Source organism: Bos indicus, chromosome 13 (assembly GCF_029378745.1).
Source record: "Bos indicus isolate NIAB-ARS_2022 breed Sahiwal x Tharparkar chromosome 13, NIAB-ARS_B.indTharparkar_mat_pri_1.0, whole genome shotgun sequence".
NCBI classification, from domain to species: Eukaryota; Metazoa; Chordata; class Mammalia; order Artiodactyla; family Bovidae; genus Bos; species Bos indicus.
In genome coordinates, this window is record NC_091772.1 from 25,537,307 (window position 1) to 25,558,588 (window position 21,282).

A 21,282-nucleotide genomic window follows, 5' to 3' on the forward strand; every position below is an offset into this window, starting at 1 on the left:
GTAAGAATATGACTTTTCTGTTACAGTATATCAGGACCCTTTACTGAGGAACTTTGAAGATCTGTGTGCTTGGGTCAGCCCAGTGAACCAACTTTTCCCTGTGGTGCAACAATTTGTAGTTTCCCTCTACTTTAGATAAAACACAAGGAGACTCATCAATTAAACTTCCCACTGATCACATCCTTAGAACATTATTGCACTGTCGATCCCCTGCATCAACCACACAGCATGCTAGGATGATCATTCTGTGCTTGATCCCTCCCCTCGGCGTTTATTCATTGCCAGCCACTCTGAAATGGACTGTTTCTTTCACTGTTCTAACAAAGTCCCACCAGTGCCTTCACCTTAGCAAGGAAAGAGTCTCCTAAAGATGACTCTTCAGTAGAGTTCTGTTTCGGAAGAGCACTCTGTCTCTGAGTCAGGAGAATGCAACAGTTCAAGGTCAAGCCTGCCCTACCCTGTAAGTATCACCTCCTGGTCCTTTGCATAAGTAGAGCCCTAGAGAATAAGCCCCTCTTTATTTTCAATCTAGTGACTTCACTGCCTTCCATGGTTATGACTGTAACTCTTTCATTGTGCTGAATGATCAGGGTAGGAACCCTGCAATTAATTCCACTTGATTAAGAAAACCATCATGGATGGTTATCCCTCCTTGATCAGACACCCCTGACCTCAACAGAACTGTGCACTTAAGAAGGATAATCTTTTATCAGTAAAACTGCCATTTTAAAATGAAATCAGCCTGCCTTGAAAACACAAGGTTGATCTCCACGAATTTTGGTTAATTATATTTTATGTGTAAGCGAATCAGTTCGGTTCAGTTCAGTCGCTCAGTCGTGTCCGACTCTGCGACTCCATGGACTGCAGCACACCAGGCTTCCCTAAGTGGAATTATTAGGATTAGTTTTAGTAATATTTTTTTAAAGTGTTTACAAAGATTATTTAGCACTTTGGTTGAGCCAAGTTCAAATTAACACCTTATAAATGAAAAACATCCCTATTTTGATTCTTATCACAAAGATTCCATTAGTTCTGAGTAAAACAGCAATGCTGCTGCTGCTGCTGCTGCTAAGTCGCTTCAGTCGTGTCCAACTCTTAGTAACCCCATAGACTGCAGTCTACCAGGCTCCTCCATCCATGGGATTTTCCAGGCAGGAGTACTGGAGTGGGTTGCCATTGCCTTCTCCAAAACAGCAATGACAATTCTCTAAAAGGAAGTTTTCTAAAAACCACAAACTTCAGCAGCCACTATTTCCCCAATCTAATTGTTTTATTCTGCTGAACTACAAAAGTCAATTGAGGAAAAGTATTCCTGAACAAAATTTGTCTTCTATTTTTACCATCGGCAGTATATAAGTTTAATAAAGGAGTTGAGTACTCCATTCAATTTGTTTTCTTTCTCAAGAGGAGAAAGATATTTTAAGACAAATGCTATAGGTTTTCAGCTATCTAATTTCATTCCCTCTCTAAGAGGTTAACGTATTTTTCCCTTAAGGTGTGGACTGTACTCATTGTGAACATTCCTTATAATGGAATGAATGAATACTGTTGAAAACTGTTCGGTAAGTTCATTTATAAGCAGTAATACTTATTGAAAAATTAAGAAATGGCTTTCATAAAACTTCTGACTTTATAATTTTTTTAAAAAGTCTAATTCCTGGGGATATATACTTGCATTCTGAGGTTTGGATTTTGGTCAAAGGAATAATGTAGAACACAACAGTGGGGCAAACAAACTCTTTAGGAATCTCATTCCAAATGACAACAGCAAGTTTACTGTGAAATCAATAAACATTCTCATGTTGCTTAACTGTAAAAAATTGACAGTGGTCTGTCTGTCTGTCTCTCTCTCTTTGGTAAAGTGTAGAGAAAAACAGAGTGTTTAAGGGTTTTCCCCCTTAGAATCTTTTAAAAAAAATCTAATTCACCTCTATCTTTAGAGAATTTTTATTAACATTCATAACTTTAAAACAGTCCACATATTTGAACAAATAAAACTTACCACTTGGAGAATGTCTTCATCTTTTGGCATAACACTAAGTTCCAATGTTGTATCACTGAAATTGAATATACATAAACTATTTTAGGGGAGGCAAAAATTATACAAGAAGGACATAAAGGAAAAAAGAGGTAACTCAGGTATTTTTTAAGTTAATTATGAGTTTAACTTGCAGATTTTAAAAATCTTTATTTTAAATCCAAATCATTAAAACGAAAAGTAGTAATTTTTATGTGTATATAATAATTATGTATGTATGTTTGAGCTATTCAGAACTGGTCAAGTGTTCTTTACAACATGCTTCTAATTTAGAAACACCAAGTAGATTACTCATATTGAATATTCCTGGAACAAAGCTCATCAATATATAAGTATGTATTCCTTTATCTCAGGTCACAGAACAAATTACAAATTTTTACTACATAGTCTGTTTATCAAGTTAAAAACCCATTAACATGAAAATAATCAAAGAACCCTCAAATTTAACATTTTAAGCAATACTAAACATCCTAATTTTGAAATATTCCCTCTTGGCCTCAGAAGGGAAGGAAATAAGAGTTCACCATCACAACCATCAAAATGATGCCTTATCTTTAAAAACCATATATCATCTCAACTATTTGCTTTCTTCTCCATGATTTAATTTAGAGCTTTTATAGGAATAGCCCAAAGTCTCATTTTATTTTGGTACTGCAAGTGTCCTGTTGAAATAATAGACAAGTTTCTCTAGGTTTAAAACAGCTCAAAGGCAAAAATTAATATACCAAGTCCTGTGATATCAGAATTACATTGAGATATGCAAGGATAGTGGTGCGGTCCCCAGCTAGGGCCTCAGTATCTATCCTAACAATACCGGATAGATTTCCCCCCAATACAATCATGAGATTAAGAAACAAACAACAAAAAACCGAAAATCTAATAATTTACTGGTGTCTCTATTTGAACCCTTAATTTTAGGTTCATAAATGCAAAGAGAATAGTAAACCAGTAAGAACCACAGGTTCAAATAAATTCCACTAAGAAAATATGTAAGTACTTGAATTTCAACATTTAGAGTTGGTAGAAAATACATACTGATGCTTAGATAAATTCTTCTGCAAGGATACATTTTTACATTAATACACTGCAGAATCTCAATGGCTTTGTGCTGCATTAATCCATTTGCTACCAACTGCAGACAAAAGGAACACAATTTTTTAAAAGAAAAATAAGATCATGAAAAAAAAAAACATTTTATTTATTTATTTAATTTTTCAAATTGCTATACTGGTGAAAAATTAAGACTGTCATTCCAAAATGTTATTATCGTGAAAGATGAACTGCATCAGTAACCAAAAAAAAAAAAATTAATGTGGAGTTTGAGGAAAACAAAGATTAAATTATGGTTGTTTTGGGAAATGGTATTTTTAAAGAAGACATGTTAAGAAATACCCTGAAAACTCTTAAATTATAGGTTGACAAAACATAGTTATATTTATCATGATCTAAATTATTTTCCAAAAGAAAATTTGGGTAGATCTCCCCACTGCCTCTGGAGGAGGCTTTCAATTCTTTACCAGTCCCCCGGTTTCCTCAATACTTAAGATCAAATAGGTGTCACTCAGGAACACCGAGAATCCAATAGTAAAAAGAATACTCTGAAATCAATAAATCATGATCACCCAACTGTAAAAGTGGCAACGTATTAGGGCATTTGTGTAAACTGTTGTTGCTAAGTCACTCAGTCATGTCCGACTCTGCGATGCCGTGGACTGTAGCCTGCCAGGCTCCTCTGTCCATGGGATTTTCCAGGCAGGAATACTGGAGTGGGTTGCCATTTCCTCCTCCAGGGATCTTCCTGACCCAGGGATTGAATCTGTGTCTTTTGTGTCTCCTGCAGTGCAGGCAAATTCTTTACTCGTTGAGCCACTGGGGAACCCCACTGGAGAAGCCGGAGTGGGATGCCATTTCCTTCTCCAGGGGATCTTTCCGACCCAGGAATTGAACCTGAATCTCTTACATCTCCTGCACTGGCAGGCAGGTTTTTTACCACTAACATCACCAAGGAGCCTTGTGTAAATAAGTGAGATTATAGCATGAACTGCTTTAGACATGGTTAGAGGAGCTTGATAGAAGTCTTCAGAAAACAGTCAACTTCAATTTAATTACAGACAGCTGAGTAGCTAACATAAAGCAATAGGTCACCTAAAAGTTACTGTATCTGAATCTGGGTAGAACCTCTTGTGATGATGATCTGGAAATCAGACCCTCATAGAGTCATGGCTTATTCTTGATCGAAATTTAATATGCCAACCTCTTTGGCTTTTGATTTCTGTATTTGTAATTTAAAAAAAAAAGTCTAGGTGTGTGACAGAGAGAAAGAGAGTTGGACTAAATTATCTTTACAGTCAGTCACTCTATAAATACTATTCTACCTTTAAAACTCAAAATCCTATTCTGTAGAAAGTAGGCAGACAAGTGGATTAAAAGATGATTTCTTGTGGTCTTTGTTAAAACAAATGAATCTGAGCCAAGAATATTATTCAGTAAGCTATTTAAAGACAAGTTATCTTAGTAGTTTTAAAATAAATTATATATGCAAGTATTTATATACATATTATAAACAAATTTGATTGTCACTTCAAATAAAAGTAAGAAACTTAATGGCAAATATAAAATGTATGCCTCTCAGGCTCAAAAGGATTTTAATTACAAATTGAGTAAATTTGCCAAAACAATGCGACCAAATACGCCATCCTCTGGTAGTACGCGCTTGGTAACTTTCAAATGCATTTTCAACTTTAAAGGAAGGTTTCCTATCTTTATATCACATCAGCTTCTTACAGGAATACAATATTGTATTAAGTCTACTTTCTTCATTGATTTCTAAAACCCATCTTTGGCCAAAATTAATCATGCCAAGACTTACCTGTTCTGGATTAAAGCAATTACTTGAGAATAGGTCTTTCCAATAACACTTTCTCCATTGACTTTTATAATTCGATCACCTTCAAAGAGGAATTAAAAAAACACATGAGGAATTCCTTTACAATGTCACTTCTGAGTACTTTTGTAATACTTCTTGAGTAATATACTTATTTTTGATCTATCCTTGCTCATTGTTTTGTAAAATATCTTTTATAAAAATGATCCTAAATTTTAATATATCCAGCTTATGAGACATAACGATGTTTTAAATGAAGAGCGCAGCAACTGATGAATTTAGAAACCTCAAAAAGTATTTTATCTCTAAATATTTATATAAATAAAATAAATCCCCTAACTTTATTTATTTATTTTTTAAGCTTTTTGGCTATGCAGTGCAATATGGGGAATCTTAGCTCCTTGACCAGGGATACAGCCCTGGTGCAGAGTCTTAACCACTGGACCACTAGGGAACTTCAGTGTCCTCCAATTTTAGTCCAACTAATTTCCGTGTCATGTTCTCCCAGTCTCTTTAGTTTACTCATTAGTGCTGTACTGCAGAACTTAAATATGGGCATGCACATGGGTTTGACTTTATATATATTAACTTGTTCTTCATTTTCATGGGGTAAAGGACGTCTGGACGACTCAAAAAAATTCAACGGAGCAGAAAAGAAAATAAATGAGAGAAAGGATAAGGGAAAGAAGAAAATAGAAAAAATGTTCTTTTCGTGTGCTTAGCACAGCCCCTCAACTATGACCAAAAAAACAATTAACAAATTAACAGTGCATCCTAATATATCTTAGGAATGACACCCAATACTTATACTTGTAGCTGAAAAGATATTTTAATCAAAAGGCAGTGAACGATAGTTTTTCATTAATTCCATTTTAAATTATTTCATGTTTAAAAACAAAAGAAAGGGGTAACTATTTTAGTGTGTGCATTACTCTAAACTAAGTCCTAGCTAGTTTTTATGAAAATCGTAAGTCACAAAATATTTCAGAACAAACAGACCACACACTGCAGATATGCAGCTGGGCTTGCTTGCATTGCACTGGAGACTTCAGTTACTCTTTGGGGACTTGGAGGGATGGAATGAATTGGGAGATTGGGATTGACACATATACACTGCTGATATGATGTATAAAATAGATACTAACGAGAACTCTACTGTACAGCACATGGGACTCTACTTGATGCACTAAGGGGTGTAAATGGGAAGGAAATCCAACATAGAGGGGTTATATATGTAAGTATAGCCAACTCACTTTGCTGCACAGCAGAAACTAACACAACACTATAAAGCAACTATACTGATAAAAATTTTTTAAATAAAGAAAATTTACCATTTTAACCAAAAAATAAGCTACTCTTTGTGGTGGAATGAACTAATTCATCTCTGGCAGGCCAGGCTCTTCTGAATTTGGAGCTTCAAGATTATTTTAATTAGATCAATAAATATCTTCATCATTTTACTATTTTGTTCACCTTTGTCAAAATTAAATGTATGCAAAATAGGTTGTTTTAAAGGGCCTCTGAGAGTCCATTATTAAGTGGCAACTAAAAGAGCACAATTTTTGAAATTAAAAGATCCTTGCTCCTTGGAAAAAAAGCTATGACAAACCTAGACAGTATATTAAAAAGCAGAGACATCACGGACCTTTGCCGACAAAGGTGTGTCTAGTCAAAGCTATGGTTTTTCCAGTAGTCATGTATGGATGTGAGAGTTGGACTACAATGAAGGCTGAATGCTAAAGAATTGACACTTTTGAACTCTGGTACTGGAGAAGACTCTTGAGAGTCTCTTGGACAGCAAGGAGATCAAAATAGTCAATCCTAAAGGAAATCAACCCTGAATATTCATTGGAAGGACTGATGCTGAAGTTGAAGCTCCAATACTTTGGCCACGTGATGCAAAGAGCTGATTCATTGGAAAAAACCCTGGGAAAAGATGCTGGGAAAAACTGAGGGCAAGAGAAAGGGGCGATGGTTGAGAGGATGAGATGGCTGGATGGCATCACTGACTCAATGGATGTGAGTTTGAGCAAACTCATGGAAATAGTGATGGAAAGAGAAGCCTGGCGTGCTGCAGTACACGGGGTCGCAAAGAGTCAGACACCACTTAGCAACTGAACAACAACAACAAAAGGGCCCACAAATTGTGTGTGCGCGTGCTAAGTTGCTCAGTCGTGTTCAACTCTGTATTTCGGTCAGAATGTATCTATTTGAGTATCAAGAAGCATATAACTAACTGCTGCTGCTGCTGCTGCTAAGTTGCTTCAGTTGTGTCTGACTTTGTGTGACCCCATAGACGGCAGCCGACCAGGCTCCCCTGCATGGGGATTCTTACATGGGATTCTCCAGGCAAGAACACTGGAGTGGATTGCCATTTCCTTCTCCAATGCATGAAAATGAAAAGTGAAAGTGAAGTTGCTCAGTCGTGTCTGACTCTTCGCGACCCCATCGATTGCAGCCTACCAGGCTCCTCCATCCATGGAATTTTCCAGGCAAGAGTACTGGAGTGGGGTGTCATTGCCTTCTCTGATATAACTAACTAGGTCTCAGAAATAACTAATATGAAGAGGAAGGAAGAAATATACAGAAGGAGAAAGAAAAATATGGAAAATGAAATATGGAAGAAACAAAGCAAGAAATTTAGTCTGTTTAAATATCAGCACCTGTGCATAATCCAGCTTCAAAAGCAGGTCCGCCCTCTTTCACCTGTTTAACAAAGATGGTGTCCATGGGTTCCAAACGGTTTCTTTGTTTTCCTGTGGGAGATAAAAGAACCAAGGCATGGTTTTACTTCACAATATTTCCATAAAATAGCAAAACAGGAAACTATGTTTAATTGAGACAAGTAAGCCAAAATCTTTTAATGAAGTATTAACCACATATCCTGAATTTGAATGCTGAAGTCATTATTAAGAGTATTTCACGAACTCAAACATTTATTTTGCTTCTTTCATAACACAACCATCACAGTAGCAATGGTTTCCATTTATTGGGAACATTCTGAATGTAAATTACTACACTAAATACTACCATGCCTGAGAGCTAATTTCCATAGTGAGTAAATAGTACCATGGAACAAAAGAGGACACTGAGGCTCAGGGAGATTAAGTAAGTTCTCCAAGATCACAGAGCTAATTATACAGGTGGTACTCAAGTTTACTGCCTTTTTTTTGTTGTTGTTGTTGTTCAGTAATTTATTTTTATCAAGTCTACTGCTTTTTAATATTGCATGGTATTAAGCACTGAAGTCATAATGCCAAGTAAAACAGTTCTTTCCCTTTAGGGATGCTGGAGGGAGACAGACATGTGAATGAAGATTGATACTACAGTATTAAAAAACAGAGACAAATACAACAGACAGTCATGGTGATGAGGAGCAGGTGGTCAAATGGGAAAGTCAGGACTTCACCAACTGCTATCCATAGACCAGCTCAGGGACTTGCTAAAAATCAATGTTTGGAGTCCAATCAGAAATCTGCTTTGTCAACAATTTTCGCTGGTGATTCACCTACACACTAACATTTGAGAAAAACTGACAGTTTCAATACACAGAAGTGAAAAAAAAGGAGTCATGGATGAGAGAACATTTAAAGTAAGTGGTAACATTTAGAGTATGAAGGTAAGTACTGAGAGAGGACAAACAGGTAGGTACTCAGTGTGGTCCCCAGACCGGCAGTATTGACAAACCCAGGAAGTGTGTTCAGATCTACTGAATCAGAAACTGAAACAGAACACAGAGCCCTGACTCTTTAAAAAGAATGTAACTGAGAAAATAATACATATACATGTATGGGGTAAATTTAATCCATTTTGTTAGACTTTGTTAGACTGCAACGCTGAGCAGAATTTGATTGGGTGTCAAATATAAAGAATCCATAATTGTTGTCAAATTAAACCTTTTTATATGAATTTTTATCCATTGTACAGGATGCAGGGATCAAGACCAGCCCCAAGGAAAAGAAATATAAAAAGGCAAAATGGTTGTCTGAGGATGCCTGACAAATAGCTGTGAAAAGAAGAGAAGAGTAAAGCAAAGGAGAAAAGGAAAGATACACCCATTTGAATGTAGAGTTCCAAAGACTATCAAAGAGAGATTAAAAAAGCCTTCCTCAGAGATTAATGCAAAGAAAGAGAGGAAAACAATAGAATGGGAAACACTAGTGATCTCGTCAAGAAAATTAGAGATACCAAGGGAACATTTCATGCAAAGATGGGCACAATAAAGGTCAGAAATGGTACGGACCTAACAGAAGCAGAAGATATTAAGAAAAGGTGGCAAGAATACATAGAAGAACTGTACAAAAAAGATCTTCATGACCCAGATAATCATGATGGTGTGATTACCAACCTAGAGCTGGACATCCTGGAATGCAAAGTCAAGTGGGCCTTAGGAAGCATCATTATGATGCTAGTGGAGGTGATGGAATTCCAGTTGAGCTATTTCAAATCCTAAAAGATGATGGTGTGAAAGTGCTGCACTCAATATGCCAGCAAATCTGGAGTGGCCACAGGACTGGAAAAGGTCAGTTTTCATTTTAATCCCAAAGAAAGGCAATGCCAAAGAATGCTCAAACTACTGCACAATTGCACTCATTTCACACACTAATAAAGTAATGCTCAAAATTCTCCAAGCCAGACTTCAACAGTACATGAGTTGTGAACCTCCAGATGTTCAAGCTGGATTTAGAAAAGGCAGAGGAACCAGAGATCAAATTGCCAACATCCGTTGGATCATTGAAAACGTAAGAGAATTCCAGAAAAACATCTACTTCTGCTTTGTTGACTACGCCAAAGCCTTTGACTGTGTGGACCACAACAAACTCTGGAAAATTCTTAAAGAGATGGGAATACCAGACCACCTAACCTGCCTCTTGAGGAATCTGTATGCAGTTCAGAAAACAACAGTTAGAACTGGACATGGAACAACAGACTGGTTCCAAATAGGGAAAGGAGTACGCTATATATTGTCACCCTGCTTATTTAACTTATATGCAGGGTACATCACGACAAATGCTGGGCTGGATGAAGCAACAGCTGGAATCAAGATTGCCGGGAGAAATGTCAATAACCTCAGATATACAGATGACACACCCTTATGGCAGAAAGCGAAGAAGAACTAAAGAGCCTCATATTGACAGTGAAAGAGCAGAGTAAAAGTTGATTTAAAACTCAAAATTAAGAAAACTAAGATGACGGTATCTAGTCCCATCATTTCATGGCAAATAGATGGAAAACAGTGGAAACAATGACTTTATTTTTATAAATAAAATAATTTTTTTATATTTATTTTTGGGGGCTCCAAACTCACTGCAGATGGTGATTGCAGCCATGAAATTAAAAGACACTTGCTCCCTGAAAGAACAGTTATGACCAACCTAGATAGCATATTCGGAGAAGGCAATGGCAACCCACTCCAGTACTCTTGCCTGGAAAATCCCATGGATGGAGGAGCCTGGTGGGCTGCAGTCCATGGGGTCGCTAAGAGTCAGACACGACTGAGTGACTTCCCTTTCACTTTTCACTTTCATGCATTGGAGAAGGAAATGGCAGCCCACTCCAGTATTCTTGCCTGGAGAATCCCAGGGACAGGGGAGCCTGGTGGGCTGCTGTCTATGGGTTCACACACAGTTAGACACAACTGAAGCGACTTAACAGCAGCAGCAGCAGATAGCATATTAAAAAGCAGAGACATTACTTTGCCAACAAAGGTCTATCTAGTCAAGGCTATGGTTTTTCCAGTAGTCATGCGTGGATATGAGAGTTGGACTATAAAGAAAGCTGAGCGCCGAAGAATTGATGCTTTTGAACTGTGGTGTTGGAGAAGACTCTTGAGAGTCCCTTGGACTGCAAGGAGATCCAACCAGTCCATCCTAAAGGAGATCAGTCCTGAGTGTTCACTGGAAGGACTGATGCTGAAGCTGAAACTCCAATACTTTGGCCACCTGATGAGAAGAACTAACTCATTTGAAAAGACCGCGATGCTGGGAAAGATTGAAGGCAGGAGCAGAAGGGGAGGACAGAGGATGAGATGGCTGGATGGCATCACCAACTCGAAGGACATGAGTTTGAGTGAACTCCGGGAGTTGGTGACGGACAGGGAGGCCTGATGTGCTGTGATTCATGGGGTCGCAAAGAGTCGGACACGACTGAGCAACTGAACTGAACTGATAAGGAAGAATGTCCTCATTCTGAAGAGATGTTTGTTGAAATACTTAGGGATGAAGTATTAGTAATCATCAATTATCATATTTTATTATTATATTGTTACATTTCCATTATTATAATGAGAAGGATATCTGCAACATAATTTTCAAATGATTTGAGGGAAAAAAATAAACCTAGATAGCCACATACTCAGACACACATTATTGTGGAATACAGACAGACAGGGCATTTGCTGTGCTCTGAAAATTATAATACAAAGTCTGGAAAATTTTTCTGTCTGTGCCAAGCTTTTACTTCACAGAACTGGTCATCCACTACTTACAATTACATATTTATTTGTTTACATGTTGCTTGTTTGTCTCTTCAACTAAAATGAAGAGCAGGGATTTTTGCCACGTTCACTGATGCTCATAGACCTAACAATGCCTGGCACAGAATGGACATTCGATAAATCATTGCTCAATAAGTGAACAAACTTCTTATTTAAATCTTACATCAAGCTTTCACTTACAACTAGTTTGAAAGGGAAAAAAAAAATTCTTTTCAATTTAACTCACTTAAAATGCAAACACTTAATTCCAAACAAGTTGGTAATCAGGCTAGGTCCTTATGTAGCCAACTCAACATTCACAGCAGTGGGCGTTTAAAGAAAACCATTTACTTTTTTCTTGGCTAGAGATTTGAAGGTTTAATAAGTTTTGCTGTATCAAGTCATTGTTTCAAGGAAAGATTTATATAATAAAAGAAAGGACACATTTTTCTTTTTATTAATGACTTGCAGTCCACCATGTCCCAAAGGTGATTATATCATACCTACATTTAAGAAACACAAAAATATAAATGACTATTAATGACTTCTACAAAATAGTAAAAAGCTGACTATATAGCAATATAGTGACTTCTGAAAGTTCCTATAGGAACTTTTACACAGAATAGATGCGGTTCAAATAATTTGGTTTTAATTTCTATTAAGGAAACAGTAACTTGGCAATGACTACCACTATAAATTCAGAAAGACTTTGCCACAAATTGACCAATTCTTCAATATACTATGCCTGAAAATATATGAAGATGGAGTACACTAAAAGAAGGGCCAGTCTTACAGCAAACACTATTTTAACTGCTAAGAGTTGTACTCTGATCCTTCTTGTTCACTTTCTTTTCTAGACTCTCTACAGAATTCTGACTTGCTATTACTACTACAGATGTTATCCAGTTTCTTCTGGACAATAGAAAAATTTCCCAGAGGCATCCATTAATTACAGACAGGTTTAATAAGAAATATCCCTCTCTTCAATTTCTATATGCCTTGACTTTAAGTCTTATGTTAAAGACATAGTTCATTAATTTTAAGAGTGTCTTCTTTTTAATATATGCTCTCTGCAATTCCACTAGAACTGGAAATCACAAGCATCAAATTTAAAGTCTGTGTTATTCAATCTCTTATGCCTTTGGTTTTTTACAATCAGTTTCTAGATATGCAAAACTAAAAGTCTAACCCTGTGGCAATTCATCAGGAAAATTTACCCCTTTCCCTGTAGGATCATTTAGCGGAGTTAGTGGCTTCCTTGGCAATTCTCAGTAAAATGTCTCTTTCAATTCTGCATGTGTATTTTATAATTTCTTAGTTTTCTAAAGACTTTATTCAAGCCTCATTTCCTTATCAGAAGAAAAGGGAAATGTGTCTTTTTAGCACACACATGTAACTAAATCTTTTTGTCTTTGAGAAAAGGAAGAAGATGGTGGTAATCTCATGTGAATAAGAATGGCTAAAATGAGCATGTACTCCAGAAAAGTCCGATTTTATTTTATTTTGCCACTTAACATACAATTAGTAAAGACTTAGATAAGAAGATGTAAAAAGCATATATGTATTTACTTGAAGGTGAAAGCGACACTTTGAAATCAGAAAGAATGCAAATACTTTTACATTTCAGTAAATATAATTAGTTGAGGGGGGTGGACAACTAAACAATAATGAATAGGTAGTAGCTGCCATCCAAACACTGAATGAGCATCCAGGTGGGCATGGTTTTTACTCTCCATATCCAGTATAATGTAGCCGTCAACAGCTTGAGACCTATGACCGGATTACAGGGTTTAAAATCCCAGCTCTACCACGTACTTTCCAAGAAGGGTTACTGGATTTTGCAAAAATTATTGTCTATCAGAAATTCAAATATAATTCAGCATCCTATATTTTATCTGGCAATCCCATCCTCAAGGGGTTTTAAACAAATGATTTATTGGTGCTCCAGTTAACTCATGGGAAAAATGAGAATGATGATCATTTATTTATTTTCACCTAGCAAGGTTGTTGTAAGGATTAGAAGAGAGAATTCGTTAACATATTTATATAATGAATATAAAGTAAGTTTATAAGGAATATACTTCATACAAGTAGGTTTTTAAGGAATGTTACTACTATGCTGAGTCTGATGATAAACCTTTAGGTTTATGTAGAAAGCAGAGGTGAATGAGGCCAGGGACACAGCACTGCCACGCATGATTAAATACTGGTCTAGAGAGGAACGATACAAACTTAACCATCATATTAGAGGGAAGCTGAAGAGCAGAAACCAAAGAACAACGGAAAAAAGAAGAGAGACTGCACTAAAACATTTCCAATAACTGACACAAACTACAAATCTGTCTTAAAGAGTGTGTGGGTGCTCAGTCGTTCAGTCACGTGTGACTCTTTGGGACCCCAAGGACTGTAGCCCTCCAGGTTCCTCTGTCCATGGAATTCTCCAGGCAAGGATACTGGAGTGGGTTGCCATTTCCTTCTCCAGGGGATCTTCCCGACCCCAGGATCAAATCCATGACTTCAGCATCTCCGGCACCGACAGGAGGATTCTTTACCACTGAGGCATATAGGAAGCCCAGTGTACTAAAGAGATGGGTGTCTAAAAGCCAGAAGCGCTATGACCCTCTTCTCTGGAGAATGCTAAAACCTAAAACAACTGGATTTAAATTGTTTCAAAATTTGAAATATGAAGTCCACAGAGCAAGCAGACTAAAGCAAACCAATTATTTTCCAAAGCAACAGATTTTGAACTATACTAGTTACAAACAAGGGCCTATAATGAAGACACACAGAGGGATAGATCAGGGAATCCTATAGTTCTCTGTGCCCTACAGGGACAAGAGAAATGTATTTCTCAGCAGTTAAAATAAAAAAAATTCTTTAAACAAAGAAATACCATCTTACATTTCAACCAAAAGCAAAGCAGCAGGAAACAATGGCAATTACTCAGATTGAGATTTTTTTTTAATTCTTCTCTCTGACAGTTCATAAACATGCTATCAAACAACTTTTTTAATGAAAACAAATCTGTTTTCATAATGACAGATTTAAGTTTTTTTATCGATTTCTTTGCTATTAAAAAAAAGAGAGAGAGACAACAACAAAGAAATGCTCTATCTCTACACAAGAAAAGGCTGTTGAAATTAAACTGGGCTTAATATGAAAGTTAGATAAGCCTTAGAAGGCATGTGCTCTCCACAAAGGCAGAAAGCTAAAGAGGTCACATAATGGAATGCTAAGGCTCCAGGCATTAATTATTTAAAGAAAATCAATTAAATAGCTCATTGAAATTAAAATCTATTTTTCAGACCCCTAATAATTGAAACCACAATGTAGACTGAGACAGATATATCAAAGTTAAATTTGAATAATGAAAAACGATCTTTGCTTCTCTTTGCTGGGCTGCAGATTGCTACAGACGAAAAAAAAACAAACCCAGGGCGTGGGGAAGCACTTACCAAGCCGGAGTTTAGGAATATGGCTCTACTAAGGCAGAAGTGATAAATGCAAAATTCAAGCTAGTAATTACATCTGGGGGGAAGAGAACAGAAAAGAAACTGTATAGAAAGGCCTTAGTCATATTTATAATAATTTATGTCTTAGAGAAAGACAGAGAGGAATGAGGTGGTGTTGAAATATTAGGATGACATAGGTAGTAAGCATTTGGAAGTTACATTTCCCCTTTATTTTTCTGTTTGCCTGAAATATTTTATAGCTCCTTTTAAATTATTGAGAACAGACTTCTAAAAAAAGAAGAAAACAGGCTTCTAGTTTTCATTTTAGGGGTCTGGTTTGCTAATGGCATACAAAACACTTTTAGAGCCTAAGAGACTGTTTAGCATCAAAAATCCACATGTATCAATGATGAATATACATCCTATATGAAAATTAAGTAGAATCCAATTTAAGAAGGCTGTCATGGCAGATTACTGGGTCCTCTTCTCTTCTCTTCCCTGTAAAGGCAGAAGCACTGAGAGAGAAAAAAAATCGCATTCCAGCTTTCTAAATCGAGGTGTTTCCAAACTTCCACTTCAGACAACTCTCATTTCCACAGTGATGGCTAGTACTTTAAATTATATCTCCCAGGCCTCCAATCTGTTGTCCAACAAATCTTATGAGCTTTAAAGTCCAAATTCCAATAGTCTCTAGACAATCTCAGTATAAAGTCACCTGTCAGGTCTCAATCACATTTCATCCATTATAAGCCAACACATACTTGCGATTCAACCTCATCTTCAAATAACATCAAATGGAACAAAGCAAAGCAAGAAAATCTGCTAAATATTAAAATACAGATCATGTTCTAACTTAATCATAACAAACTTTCTTTCCACCCACACCAGTCTAATTTTTTTGTTTACTTTTTAGTGTGGAAAATGTCCAGAATTTACAGAAGTAGAGAAAAACAGTAGAATAACCTCTGGCCATGAACATAATTTAAATAGTTATTCAAAAATCTGTCATCTTGTTTCATTTACACTCAAATTTTCTTCCTAAAGTATTTTAGTGCAAATCCTAGGTATCATGTCAATTCATCCATAAATACTTTAAATATGTCAGCATGATTACTAACATATCAGAACTTTACCTCCTGCTCCTTGGAAGCAAAGCTATGAGAAATCTAGACCACATATTAAAAAGCACAGACATCACTTTGTCAACAAAGATCCATATAGTTAAAACTATGGTTTTTTCAGTAGTCATATACAGATGTGAGAGTTGGACTGTGAAGAAAACTGAGCACCGAAGAATTGATGCTTTCAAACTCTGGTGCTGGAGAAGACTCTTGAGAGTCCCTTGGACAACAAGGAGATCAAACCAGTCAATCCTAAAGGAAAAACCCTGAATATTCATTGGAAGGACTGATGCTGAAGCTGAAGCTACAATTCATTGGCCACCTGATGCAAAGAGCCCACTCACTGGAAAAGATTCTGATGCTGGGAAAGATTGAGGGCAGGAGGAGAAGGGGGTGACAGAGGATGAGATGGTTGGATGGCATCACTGACTCAATGGACATGAGTTTGAGCAAGGCCCGGGAGACAGTGAAGGACAGGGAAGCCAGGTGTTCTGCAGTTCACGGGGGTCACGAAGAGTCGGACATGATTTAGTGACTGAACAGCAATGAAGGAAAGATAAAATCTGTTCACAGTTCTCCATGCTATATAGTTATCTTGCACAACGTGTATCATATAAACTGACAACAACCCCGAGACTTCCTTACCTCAATCTCCCTGAAAGCCTACCTAACATTAATGAAAAGTATTTCATGACATAGGAACGTCAGCACCAAAAGCTATGAAACAAGTTTAGAAAGGTCTCACATGTAAAATCACACACACACACACACACACACACACACAAAACCTAAAATTAAGTTCTGGAACAAGTTTTCAACTCCAAGTGGAACACTCTACCTATGTATTCAAATTCAGTGAGGTCCTATATACAAGAGAATATACACCGCATGAAAATCTCTGGCACACAGAACAGTGTCTGGCATACAGTGGACGTTCTGTAAATATTACTGCTGATTCAAATTAAAGTCCTGGTAAATGCCAATAGCAAGACTGCCCAAAATCAACTCAGAGACTTGTTTCAGGAACAAAGCTATTACTGTTGCTGCCACTGATCTGTACGATTTCTCTGAAATAAGAAAGAAAATGCTGTCACTTATTAGTAATTTGAGTACACCACCACTAGGTGTCAGTTGAGAGCCATAATTTTCCGGCATTATAAATCTCCCAGTCAAGAAATTCTCTGGAGGGTGTTATTCATTCAACAAATATTTACTGAGCTCGGACAACAGACAACTTGCCAGGAGCTGATTTACTCTGCGACGAACAAAACAGTCCTGGGATCTGTCTTCTGGAGTATTTGAAGTTTCTGCAACATCGTTTTTTTCTCTCTCTGAAGCTTCAGGAATTTCACAAAGTATGTATCGCATGTGGATTCACAGTCCTGTTATTCCAGTTGTACTGGATTTTAAGTTCTCTGCAAACCCAGAAAAATGTGCCGCAGTGCACTGACCACAGGCAACCATCTTTCCATCTCTGACCATACCACTGCCCGACACGTAACTGATAAAACCTGCCCATCTTTCTTGAAACCCTTAGTCCTCTCTAGTCTTCAAGACTATCCAGTCTCCCAAAGAGTATTTTAATCTCCCATGATCTGTACTTTAATCTCCAAAGTGATTATGAGAAATCACTTTCTCGTAAATTTACCCACAGATCAGTATTACAACCAAACTCACCAGCAACCTCAACTTCCTCTCCCCCTTGACCTTCCAAAGCATTCCACTTGCCAATGTCCAGCTATGGACAATTCCAACCAGACCCTCCCTCTGCTCTTGTTCTTGGTGCGATGTCAACTGAGTAAAACTGTGTAACCCACTGATTTAGTTTCCCAGTTGAGCTAAGCGTTTGACACTACTGACTAGAGTCTCTTGCTTGTATTGAATATTTTAATTCCCTTTCCCTTGAGGTTGCCATATCAAGCTTCTCATAACCTTCAAGGACTTGCTCTGCCATCTTGATTCCTCACACTGTTTAGATAACTGTATCTCTTACTCCACTCTGTCTCAACTACTGTAGCCTCATTTTTTTCTTTTAAAAAGTCTTTTCCTACCCATACCTCCGTTACCCTGGTGGCTCAGTGGTAAAGAACCCGAATGCCAATGCAGGAGATGAGGGTTCAATCCCTGGGTCGGGAGGATCCACTGGAGAAGGAAATGGCAACCCACTCCAATATTCTTGCCTGGAAAATCCCAAGGACAGAGGAGCCTGGCAAGCTACAGTCCATGGAGTTGCAAAGAGTCGGACACAACTAAGTGACTGAACAACAAAAACACGCTTATTTCCCTTTGTTCTGTCTCAGGTGAGGATTTAGTTACCAGTATTCTTCAGGACTTTGCTCCCCAAATGGTCTCTTCTCAACTGTAAAACCAATCTCTTTCTTCTCTACAGATCTCATAACACACAAAAGCTTTCCAAATGTAAAAAAACAAAAAACAAAAAAAACACAGAACTTCTCCCCACTCTGCCACATACCTGCCATCTCTCATTCTTCATCCCTTCATGTTCTTACTTCTTAAAGAATAGTCTACACTCACACCTACCTTCCTTTCTTTACTTCTAATCCAGTTTCTCAGACACTGACAAGAATCTTTGGGGGACAGCATGCCCACCCCCACCTTCCACCCATTCCCTGATCTAATTCACATCACAGCCCACTGACATGTCTGATTCCCTCTGCCCACTGCCCTGAAACTGTTCTCGGTAACTTTACCAAGCTGCTACTTGTCAGTCAGGTCAGATCAAACGGTATGTTTTTAGTCTACATCCTAAAGAATCTTCTAGGATGAATGACAAGTTATCCACCCTCCCCTAAAATGATCATCTCTTAATTAGCAAGCCAGCAACTCCTCCTGGTTGTCCTTATACCTTCCAAAATTTATTATCAGATTTCCTTTCTGATTCTTCTTTCTCTGACCAGCTCTAAGATGCTGCCTTCCCTAGGGGTCTACCTTTATGCTGGATGTCATCATGCTCTCTGATTGTATTTATGACTACTGCTTAACTGTAGCATACATAATGATGACTTCCAAATTTATCTGCAACTCTCACCTCTCCTTATGAGCTCCACTTCCAAAACTTCAACTAGGTACTGAACATTCTACAGGCATTAGAAATGTTGTTGTTGTTGTTGTTGACGTAGAGTCACTAAGTGGTGTCCGACTCTTTGCAACCCCATGGACCTCAGCATACCAGGCTTCTCTTTCCTTCACTGTCTCCCAGAGTTTGCTCAAACTCATGTCCACTGAGTCAGTGATGCCATTCAACCTTCTCATCGTCTGTTGCCCCCTTCTCCTCCTGTCCTCAGTCTTTCCCAGCATTAGGGTCTTTTCAGTAAGTTGGCTCTTTGCATCAGTTGACCAAAGTATTGGAGCTTCAGCTTCAGCATCAGTCCTTCCAATGAATATTCAGGGTTGATTTCCTTTAGGATTGACTGGTTTAATCTCCTTGCAGTCCAAGGGACTCTCCAGAGTCTCCTCCAGTACCACAATTCAAAAGCATCAATTCTTCAGCACTCAGCCTTCTTTATGGTCCAACTCTCACATTTGTATATGACTACTGGAAAAACCATAGCTTTGACTGTATGTAATTTTGTCGGCAAAGTGGTGTCTCTGCTTTTTAATACGCTATCTAGCTTTGTCAAAGCTTTCCTTCCAAGGTGCAAGCATCTTTTAATTTCATGGCTGCAGTCACCATCTGCAGTGATTTTGGAGCTCAAGAAAAGAAAATCCATCACTGTTTCCACTTTTCGCCCAAATATTTCCCATGAAGTGACAGGACTGGATGCCATGATCTTCATTTTTGAATGTTGAGTTGCAAACCATCTTTTTCACTCTCCTCGTTCACCCTCATCAAGAAGCTCTAACTTACCCCAAACTAAACTCTTTTCCCCGGGGAAGGAGGACAGTGTGTTTCCCTTCTGTATCCCTCAATCAATGGTACCACCATCCATCCACTCACTCATATCAGAAAAACCAAGCAAAGATCACAATTCATCTTTAACTGGTGACATACATTCTACCCCCAAGTCCTACCACCAAAGTTGGGCATATACAATCTCTAAATACCTCCGAAATTTGTTCTCAAATGCTGGTTTTCCTTTGACCTGATAAAATCCTATTCAGCACAAAGCACACCCTATCTAAGAAACCCTTCCCTGGTGGTTAGATGACTCTCCGTGCTCAGACCCTGCCACAGTTGTGCAGACTTCTTTTTTCCTACCCTTGTGTAATTGTTTTACACCTTCATCTTCTATCATCCTATATAAAGAGTTATCAAATGTATATAGGCCAGGAACTGTTCTGGGTTTAAAGAAAAAAGTAATAGACAAAATAAAATTGGGAGGACTTTCCTGGTGATCCAGTGGTTAACACTCTGTGTTTCCAAGGCAAAGGGTGTGGGTTTGATTCCTGGCCAGGGAACTAAGATCCCACATGCAGGGCAAGGTGACCAAAATAAATAAATAAATAAAAGCTCACTGAACTGAAATACCTAAAAAAGATTAAAAATAAAATAAAGTTGGGAATTCCCTGGCAGTCCAGTGGTTAGGGCTCCGAGGTCCCAATTCCTGGTCAGGGAACTAACATGCTACATGTTGTGTAGCCATAAATACATACAAACCAATTATTTTTAACATTTAAAAAATAATCATCTTTCCACTCGACAATCCAACTGAGGCAGAAAAACGTCTGAGAAAAAAGTAGTAGGAAGGATGGTGAAAGGTGTGAAGGAGAGAAATGAGCAGGGCGAGAAGGCAAGGAGAGGCAGAGGCGGGGCGGGAATGCTATTTTTAGGAAACAGGCAGGGAAGTCCTCTCTAGCAGGTGACATCTGAATCACTAGCTAAAGGAAGTGAGATTAGAGGCCATATTGCTCCCTTCCCAGCAATTAGTTTAGTGACTGGCTCATGGCAATGACTCAACAAATATCAGCTAAGAGAATGAATAAACAACAGGAAGGATATTTCTAGACTTAATGCATTTAGCATTCATACACAGAATATTTCTATTGCAGTTCCACACCGGAGATGAAGTTATCTGGTAAAACTTTGAAAGCAATTTAAGCATCATTATTAGAATTCGCTTTGGGGGACTTCCCTGGGGGTCTGGTAGTTAAGACTTCATGTTCCCAATGCAGGGGGCACGGATTCTATCTCTGGTTGGGAAACTGAGATCCTGCATCCTACATGGCATGGCCAAAAAAAAAAAAAAAAAGAATTCACTTTTTATTATTAACTGGATCTATGAATCATATTTTGAGTACAGACTAACTGGAAAAAAAAAATGGGCTTATTTGGCTGTGTCTGTGATCAAGGT

At 37.9% G+C, this 21,282-nt stretch overlaps 1 protein-coding gene across 12 annotated transcripts in view; it reads right to left on the reverse strand.

The window, feature by feature from the left end:
- The window catches only part of ARHGAP21 (Rho GTPase activating protein 21), a 130,160-nt gene that overhangs the window by 38,292 nt on the left and 70,586 nt on the right, over positions 1-21,282 (reverse strand). For 10 of the 12 annotated variants that reach the window (XM_070802087.1, XM_070802085.1, XM_070802079.1 and 7 more), the window contains 3 exons: positions 7,586-7,678; positions 4,908-4,986; positions 2,003-2,057 (listed from right to left, as the gene is read on the reverse strand). In XM_070802087.1, the coding sequence (XP_070658188.1) occupies positions 2,003-2,057; positions 4,908-4,986; positions 7,586-7,678 (227 nt within the window). Of the gene's footprint in view, positions 1-2,002; positions 2,058-3,073; positions 3,171-4,907; positions 4,987-7,585; positions 7,679-21,282 lie in introns of those variants that run through there. The other 2 variants (XM_070802091.1, XM_070802090.1) reach the window with 1 other exon arrangement.